This window comes from Ruditapes philippinarum, unplaced genomic scaffold (genome assembly GCF_026571515.1).
Source record: "Ruditapes philippinarum isolate M1 unplaced genomic scaffold, ASM2657151v2 ctg10850_1_1_1_1, whole genome shotgun sequence".
Classification (NCBI taxonomy): Eukaryota; Metazoa; Mollusca; class Bivalvia; order Venerida; family Veneridae; genus Ruditapes; species Ruditapes philippinarum.
Window position 1 is genome coordinate 21,879 of NW_026861141.1, and position 10,318 is coordinate 32,196.

Here is a 10,318-nt window from a genome sequence, read left to right on the forward strand (position 1 = left end):
AAATAAGATTTTACCCAATTGTTATGCGATGAAAATTTGCAAAATTTTTCTCAATGAAATAATCTTTGTACATTTTTGTAATTGTCATTTTTGTATTGAAACATATTTTTCTCAAATTCAAAAAAAACACATTTAGTTCCCACAGGCTAAGGTGTCATTCATTTCTCAATTGGATGTTGAGCAATCTAAAAAATGAGCAATCTAAAAAATGCATATTTTGATAAGTAATCTGTTGTACAAATTCTGGTGATAAGTCTTTATTGAAATAGAAGACATACATTCCGGCTTAAGACAGCCATTCCGGCTTAAGCTATATTTGTTTGATAAGGCGAACAAAAAGTGTTTTAGCACCTTTTTTCGGCATAAGCAGCCGGCAGTGGTTCGGGATATTTCGATATATAATTTTTGATTGGTTGTTTTTTTTGTAACGTCAATGGTTATTGGTTCAAATCTTTTTTGGTCTTTCCTTAAAAAGTGTGTCTTTCCTTAGTAAAGTCACTTTATGTTGGACTTTACATGTGTTTTATTCTTTAAAATAAAAAAAGGAAAGTACACATATTCTTCTTGATATTTTAGATGTCTTGGAAGAGAGTCACAAACAGGGGCAACAACTCCTGAATTACTTAAACAATAGAGACCGTGCAACAAAGCACAAAACTGGTGGGTAGGGATCTTTCCTGACCTCACAGATTAGCAAGCGAGAAGGAATGGTGCTAACTACAAAACCATCTGCAGTGAACATTGTACAAACTCGGTCTTCAAAACAGAACCAGACACAAAGTTCACTTTCTAGTTTACATCACATCCAGATTGAAGCAAACACACCATCAAGTCCCGTTACGGTAAACGCCTCTTCATTAACCAGTACTGTTCCTAGTGCAGATATTGAAAATATCTCTCACTTCACCAACATGGCTGGAACCCTTCGGTTAGAACCTTTCAAGGGAGAGTGTGGTGAAGATATTGAAAAGTTTTTGAGACGTTTTGACCAGTACTGTGCCTGTATGAATTTTAGAGAGGGACAAGCTTTTGCTCAATTTGCCTGGCATTTGGATGGAATTGCTAGACTCTGTATTGAAAATCAATCACCGGCTCCAACCACACTTGATGAATTAAAAGAGTTATTAGTGACAAAATATTCCAAAGAAAAACCTGTGAGTCTGAACATTTTCAGTATGAAGCAGGAAGTTTCGGAAAATGCAGAACAATTTCTATCGCGATTAGAGGCAGAAACTTTCAAAACTAAAATAAATGATGACTTACAAGTCCAGATCGCACTCAATGGTCTTCACCCAAGTGTAAGTTCTGCCATTTCAACTCATGGACCAAAGACATTGTCAGAAGTACGCAATCTTGCGCGTCGCTTAACAAATGTAAGACATTCAGCACCGGTAGCTGCTACCAATAATTCCTTTGAAGATACTGTGAACATTTTAACGGCAGCAGTTGCTCAATTAACAACTGTTATGACAAAACAACAGCCGGAACCGCCTTCTAGGAATTACAGTCCTCATCATCGCCAACCACAAACAAGACGCCAACCTCACTTTGAGAAGAAAAGAGAAGCATGTCCACGTTGTGGAGGTAGGTGCACTTCCTATAAATATTGTAGAGCAATAGGCAAAACTTGTGACTTATGTGGTCTTAACAATCACTTCAAATCTAAATGTAAGACGGCTCGCAAAAACTATCGGGTAAATTCCAGCTAGGGACTCGCGCCTATCTGCAGGTGTGAGTCTATCAAACCAGTAGATGGGCACAATGATATGAAAACAAAGAAAACCCACAATGATACAAATTTTCAAAAAACCCATAAAAACCAAAAAGATAAAGACTACTCTTCTAAAAAAAATGACCATGATTTAGGTAATAGTGCTGCCAAAAGCAACAAAAGAAAATCTTTTGTAACAAATAATTCTGATAAAACTGTAAAAGAAGCTGAAGTAAATGCCAATTTTTCTGCGGAGTTACTGAGAAATACTGTTGTTGTTTCTGTCAATCAGAGAAAAACTCCGGCCTTATGTGACACGGGTGCTAATGTCTCTTGTATAAGTAAATCATTTTAGACAGAATTTTCCCAGATGACAAACCGCAGTATGTTCCCAATATTTTTAATTCAATCAAAGGTGTAGGTGGAACAATTCATAGTGTTTCTGGTGCAGTGGAATTTGACATTAAATTTGGTAATCTGACATGTCCACACCATTTTTTAGTTGTGGAAGATCTTCATCATTCCTTGATTCTAGGTCATGATTTTTTGAATAAATACAATTGTATTGTTGATATTCCTGCAAAATTATTGAGAATAGCTGATGTTACAGTTTGTAGTTTGAAGACTGATCAAGGGTATGCTAGAACTATTAAGCCAGTACGCATTAAAGCAGAGTCAGAGGTTCTACTCCCTATAAAAATTGCCCGAGTTAGTTCAGGTACTGAAGTTTTACTAGAACCTTTACATAATTTAACAAAACTCAACATAGTAGGTGCAAAAAGTCTTGTTACTGTTATAAATGGAAAATCAGTAATAAGGGTTGCTAACCCAAATGACAAAAATGTTTACCTAAAAGGAAACAAAATTGTAGCTAAAGTATCAGCCTTCAATCAAGAGAGTGTGTTGTGTTTAGAACAGACAAATACAAATTTTGAGTCAAAACAAAAATTAGTAAGGGGAAATAATAGCAAAATTACATTTGATTTGTCAGATTCAAATTTAACTGAAGAACAGAAAACAAAATTGTTAAATGTACTGCAGGGAAACATTAATGTTTTTTCTGATGGTCCTTATGATCTAGGCAAAACTCATCTGCAAGCTCATGAAATCGATACTGGAGATGCAAAACCAGTTCGTACTCAATTTTATAAACAAACACCCGAAATGCGTAGAAAACAAGATGAAATGATTTCAGATATGGTAGACAAAGGTGTTCTTAAGGAAAGCAATTCAGGTTGGCACTCGCCTGTAGTTTTAGTGAAAAAATCAGACACTTCTAAAACTGGGGAATATCGTTTTGCTGTAGACTATAGAAAACTAAATAAAGTTACTAAACCCATAGCTCATCCACTACCTAGACTTTCGGATATGTTTGATGCAATTGCAGAAGCAAAACCAAAATATTTCACCTCATTAGATCTTGGTAAAGCCTTCTGGCAAGTCCCTTTAAGTGAATCAAGTAAGGAAAAAGCTGCTATTATTACTCAGAATGGCATATTCGAGTTTCAAACAATGCCATTTGGTTTGTCAGGGGCTCCAGCCACTTTTCAGTCATTAATGATGAAAGTCCTTAAGGGTATTTCTTGGAAATTTGCTCTGTGCTATGTAGATGATGTCATAATTTATTCCACAAATTTTGAAGAGCATTTAGATCATATTGCAGAAATACTTAAACGCCTTGCAGAAGCTGGTCTGAAACTCTCACCAAATAAATGTAAATTTGCTCAAGAGAAATTGCATTACTTAGGTCATGTTATCAGTAAGGCAGGTATAGAAACTGACTCTAGAAAAATTGAAAAAATACAAAATTTAATTGCACCTACAACTCAAAAAGGAGTTAAAAGCTTACTTGGTCTTACAAATTACTATAAAAAATTCATTTTAGTAAAATTTGTGCTCCACTTTTTGAATTTTTAAAAAAAGATAAGCCCTTTATTTGGTCTGAACAATGCCAACAAGCCTTGCAAACACTAAAAGATGCACTTACAACAGCACCAGTACTTGCTTTCCCTGATATGGAAAAAACCTTTTATACTGACATGCGATGCTTCGAGGTCCGGGTTAGGTTATATTTTAGGACAACTTGATGATCAAGGCAGGGAAAGGGTCATTGAATACAATGGTAGGGCTTTACAGGCAGCTGAAAAAAATTATTCAGCTACAGAATTGGAATGTTTGGCTATTGTTGAGGGAATTAAGGCATATAAAGCATATTTGTCAACTGGAATGAAATTCACTATTGTGACTGACCATAAAGCATTAAAAACACTTAATACTATGAATAACTCAACAAATGGTAGGATCGCGAGATGGCACATGTTACTTGTGGGATACAGATATGAAGTTGTTTATCGTAAAGGCGAAAACAATAATGCAGATCCACTATCTCGTTACACTCAAGAAATTGACGTCTCTAAAGGTTCAGGAGCAACAGACACTGGTCTGATGAGCTATGAAGGACTGAAAAACAAACAGTCTTCCATGGCTTTGTCAGACAACAGTACACCAGACACAGTAATACCTTTACAAATACCTTTACAAGATGTCGAGTCATCAAGTTCTCATGCCTTCATTGCTCAGACTCATCAAAAAGAAAGTATGAATGGGATAAGTTCGGTGGAAGAAATTCCATCATCTTACTCTGTTCAGACTGAACAAAGGGAATGGCTTTAAGCAACTATTGAATATGATGAAGGAACCAATGTGTGTTCAGCTGAAGCTGATTCCTCACAGCAACAATCAAACCATACAACTGAAGAACCTTTGATAGATTTAATTGAACTTCAAAAACAATACATTTATGACTATTTAACTGAAAACAAAATACCTGATGATCCTAAACTTAGTAAAACGTTAGAAATTCAGAAAGATTATTTTCATCTACTTGATGGCATTTTAATTCATCACTTTCAAAACAGAGCTAAGAAAAAGCCTACTGATGAACGTTTCATTATGCAAATAGCCTTACCTAGAAAATTAAGATTAAAAGTCTTGGAACAAGTTCATGATAATAATGGAGCTGTTCAAACAAAATACTTTTGGCCTCATATGTATCAAGAAATTGCAGACTATGTTAGATCATGTGAAAAATGTCAAAGAGTAAATAGAGACCCAAATGCTTCTTGTACCCCGTTAAATCCTCTTCCTGTGGTAGGAGCTTTTGAAAGACTCCATATGGACATCATCGGTCCTCTAACAAAAACGTCTGAAGGTCATTTATATATTCTTGTCTGTGTTTGTAGCTTTACTAGATGGGTAGAAGCATTTCTTTTGAAAACCCAGTCTGCTTCAGAAATTGCACAAATATTGCATGATGAAATTTTTTGTAGATACGGAGCTAGTAATACAATAGTTACTGATAGGGACGTAACTTTTATCCAAACTTGTCAACGCCATATGCGAAATTTATCAAGTGAGTCGTCATAAGACTGCAAGTTACAATCCACAGGCCAATGGCTGTGTAGAAGACAAAATGCTACTATAAGTAAAACTTTAGCAAAATATGTGCAAAAAGACCAAAAAAATTGGCATCGCATCCTTCCTGTTGTTCTAATGGGCATGAGGTCACAACCAAACACTGAAACATCAGCCTTTAGTCCATACAAAATGCTCTTTGGGGGAGAAATGAGGTTACCTTTTGACACCACCTTGGTACCTAGGGACAATTTAAAACCCCAAGACAAAGTCATTGTTAATGAATTGTTAGAAACTTTAAAATTAGTTCATGGTACAGCAAAAACAAACACTGAAATAACTCAAAATGAAAGTAAGGAAAAACATGACATACAGGCCAAAAATTCAGACTTTATGCTTCTGGAATTAGTACTTAAGAAAGTACACAAACATACTCCAGGATTATCTGGCAGACTTGAAGAAAAATGGGATGGTCCTTTTTATATAGTTGCAAAGGGACCTAATGATACATACAAATTGGCCAATTGTAAAACTAATAAAGTTGGAAAATCATTTGACACTTCTCGAAACCTGAAACGGCACTACCAACCAGATGTTTATTGATATAATCTTATGTCTGAACAAACTGACAATGATCCTGAGATTGATAATGATGACCATGTGGAAAGTGAAACTGACGAAAACTCGCCAGGGACTACTACAACGGAATCACAAGAAAAACAAAATACAGAAAAGGACCGGCCTGAAACAACCACTTCAAATGAAGCAATTTCTGATGAAGCTGAAAACAAATCTGATAATACACAGAAGCAAAACAACGAGATAACAAAAAGCACCATTCCAGAATTCCCAAATGAAAACAAACAATCCAAACCACAAAATAGATGGTATACAGTAAATAAAATATTGAAACAGAGGTTTAGAAATGGAAAGAAGCAATATTTGTTAGAATGGCAAAACCAAAGGTATACCGCATCTTGGCAAGATGAAAACGATGTTTCTCCAGAACTTAAAAGGTTGTTCCATGTAACACATACAAAAACTGGAAAAAGGAGAAAGAGGCAAAAATATAGATTTCTAAGAAGAGTTGAGCCAAGCCCAATAATAAATGCGAATTAGATGTAAATTCAATTTTAGTTAATATGTGCACTGCTATATACTTGCAAATCCAATACATTAAGTTCTAAGCTGTTAAGAATTCAAAGATACTTTTTCTGTACATACTTAGCCCTTGTTTCTACAACTGATTTGGGGTTAACTTTTAAAGCATGTATATACAGTATGTTTGTCACCACAAAATTAATACATTATTGTAAGTGAGAGTGTTAGAGACTAGTAAGGTTTATTCCAAACTATCAAACTACTTAAGTTTGCAAACTAAACCAAACGTTATCCATATATCAGTGAAATGCATGTTGTAGTATGTTAGTTGTATGAGTGTGATGTGTGATTCCTTCAATTTTTTTTATCAACTGCAATTCCTGATAGGTACAATATTGTTGCGCGCCAATATCGTCACCATCTTTGGATAACAATCAAATCCTTATATTTTTAGTTGGCTGGAGTAAACTGATGCTGTTTCTGATCTCCATTGTTTTGTGTTTCAATATGGTATCTGGTAGTCTACCAAATGAATTGCAGCGACTGAACTATCGTGTTGTTTTCGAACCATGGAACCGCATGCACATGGCAACTGAAAGTTGGATCCACACCTTTGCTCTGGAGTTACCAAAAGACCTAAACCTAATAGATTTAACAGGATGTGCTTTAAGTCCAAATACTTGCAAACTTGTAAATGAAGTTTTGTTAGAGATAAATCAAATCAGGCAAACAACAGAAATCAAGCTAAATGCTACAATGGATTCTATATACCAACTGGTTCCTGAAACTAAAATTGCTATGAGCAAATCAAGGTCACGCAGGTCCTTGTTACCATTTATCGGCAAATTGTCAAAATCATTGTTTGGAACTTGCAACTTCTGGAAGATGTAGAAATGTTAGCAAAACATGTAAATGCCTTGAACAAACTTTCCAGAACAATGACTTACAATATTGAACAACATGAAAATAATTTAGCCTCTTATATTGCATACAATGGATACTAGAGTATCTAACATTGTTAAAGGGATGAAAGAAAATGAAATAGCCATTCAGCATATTCAGACACAATTATATGATACATTTGAAAATCTTGAACAATCTTTTGCAACAATGAATGTATTGATGGCTAAACAAATTGAAAAGTCTAGAATGTTAGAGCATAGTTTTAATGAATTATTAATGGGAGTTTATAATTTAGCTGAGGGAAAATTATCTCCACATATATTCCAGTATCTGTCATGCAAATTAATACTATGTCAAAAATACAAGTTATTTTACATCAAAATTTCAAGGACATTATTTAATTTTCAGAAAATCTAAATGAAATATACAAATAGTACAATTTATTTTTGCACGAAAGGCTCAAAATTGTATATATCTGTCAAATTTTCCTATATCTGCATTTCAACAGCCTATGTTACTTTATAAGGTATTATCGTTTCGGTTCCAATTAATAAACATCAGACCATGCCACCACAATTGTTGGATTTACCTCAGATTTTTGCAGTAACAAATGATTTAAAGCTTTATACAACTCTTGACTTGATAGATTTGAATAACTGTAACTATGGTAAAATTTACCTATGGCAAAATAGTAAAGTTTTGTCAGTTATGTCTGATGATACTTGTGTTTTCAGCCTTATTCAAAGGTGACACACTTCTGATTAAAAGAAAAATGTAACTTTAGGTTTTTGGTTTATCATTTGTCAGCTAACATGGTTCAATTGTCCTCATACTTCTGTTTTTACTATATAATGTAGACAACATTTCATATGAATTGTAAAGGAAACACTAAAGTAAACAAAGGCTGTACATTTGTATTATAAATGTACCTTGTGAATGTTCATTAGCAACAGATACACTATATTTTACCACCCAGACTATCTGCTTGTCATAAAAACAACAACCAGTATGTTACACCCAGTTAACTTGGCTTTACTTCAGCAATTTTTCAATGATACTGAATTACAAAACATAGGAAGTAATTTACTGTTTGAAAATCCAATGTCTGTGGATGTGCCACAATTTAAAATTCAACAACCATTCTATGCAAAATTATATATTTGCTGATGATAGGAAAAATCATTTAAAATCTGGAAAAAAATGGCCAAAGCTGCAAAAAAATGATGCTCTAATATTTCAAACAATGACTGATCCACTGTTATATGAGATATTGCTTTACAAAATGACTGGCCTTCTTCAGATGACATACTGCTGTATTGTACAACAGCTGTAACTTCTTTTTGTTTTAATTATTATTGTTGTCCTTTCCTTGAAACTGAGAAAAGATTCTCATCACTTTATCTATTTTGCAAAAATCACAGTTAAAACAGCTCATGCAGCCACACAGTACCATCTTTTGTGTATAAGAAACCAACAACAACCCAAAGTCCAGATAGTTATTTTTTTGCAAAATTGAGACATTAGGCTAGAACATTATCTACTTACATTTACTGTCCTTACCATGATTTTAGTGTTCATTTTGGTAATTAAAAAATGCACAATTAGTAACAGATCCACACAAATTATAGCTGAAATAACCAATGGAAAAACATGCATTCATTTTCCATTGCATAACTTATCATCGTGTCCAAACTACATTGGAAAATAACTGTGCATACAGGAAATCTCCTGTATTTCAGGTTTCAAGGGTTATGGAACCCAATTGTTACATTCTCTGGGATGTTTTCAAGATACAAAATATCCTAAATGAACAAGTTTTTCACATTTCACCTTACATTAAAAATTGTCTAAAATCTAAACGTTTGAGAGAATATTATGAAAACTACATATTAAGTGCATTTTTATGTTAAACATAAAAATCTGGTAATACCCACAGTTTTAATGAGACATTGAAAGCCTATTGCTTTGCAATTTAGAGGATTGCACCTATAAACAAAGTACAAAAAGTACTTATATGATTCATGACTGTGTGCTTACTATGATATACCTTGTATATATAAATGTTTATTAACATTGTTCAAATGTAACTTCTTTGTTAAATGTTCAAACTTGTTAACATTTTATTAAAAATGCAGTACTTGTGTATGTCATTAATCATAGCTGTAATTAAATGCCATCTGTAAATATTATTGTATTTTTGTCACATTTTATATGTGAACATGCATAACTTGTTATATATCATGTTTTTTTGACTTCATTGAAAGCATTATTTCAATTGAAAGTGTATTGTGGTACTACAATATGAATATCTTAGCTTTACTTTATAGGACCTAGAAGTAAAAAATAAAGGAGGTGAAATTGTTATGCGATGAAAATTTTGCAATAATCTTTCTCAATGAATAATAATCTTTTGGTACATTTTTGTTAATTGTCATTTTTGTTTATTGAAACATATTTTTTCTCAAATTTCTAAAAAAACACATTTGGTTGCCACAGGGCTAGGTGTCATTTCATTTCTCAAATTGGATGTTGAGCAATCTAAAAAAATGCATATTTGTTGTAAAATTCTGGTTGATAAGTCTTTATTGAAATAGAAAGACATACATTTCGCGGCTTAAGACAGCCATTCCGGCTTAAGCCCATATTTGTTTGATAAGGCGAACAAAAAAGTGTTTCTAAGCACCTTTTTTTCGGCATAAGCACCCGGAGTGGTTCGGAATAATTTCGATATATAATTTTTTTGATTGGTTGTTTTTTTTTTTTTTTGTCACACGTCAATGGTTATTGGTTCAAATCTTTTTGGTCCTTTCCTTAAAAAAGTGTGTCTTTCCTTAGTAAAGTCACTTTACATGTGTTTATTGCTTTAAAATAAAAAAAAGGAAGTACAACATATTCTTCTTGATATTTTAGATGTCCTTGGAAGAGAGGTCACAAACAAGGGGCAACAAGCTCCTGAAAAATTAACTTAAACAATGCAACAAAGGCACAAAAACAATCACCACCTACATCACCTGTGCTGATTTTCGGACAGTACACATTATACATGTAATAAATAGCGGAATACTTACTTTTTGTTACAGGCAATATTTTAAGAATTTAATACAATTGTGGAAAGGTAAACAAGTTTGAAACTTGGAATTAAAGTGTGAATTGAAGGGACAGAACTAAACACTGTAGTGCTTAATGACA

The 10,318-nt window shown here is 33.6% G+C and overlaps 1 protein-coding gene across 1 annotated transcript; it reads left to right on the forward strand.

The window, feature by feature from the left end:
* The first annotated feature begins 201 nt into the window (after positions 1–201).
* Positions 202–7,117, forward strand: LOC132714683 (uncharacterized). Its single transcript, XM_060697592.1, has 2 exons — positions 202–1,584; positions 6,681–7,117. The coding sequence occupies exons 1-2, from the start codon at positions 708–710 to the stop codon at positions 7,115–7,117; spliced, it is 1,314 nt and encodes a 437-aa protein (XP_060553575.1). The 5' UTR covers positions 202–707.
* The last annotated feature ends 3,201 nt before the right edge of the window (positions 7,118–10,318 follow it).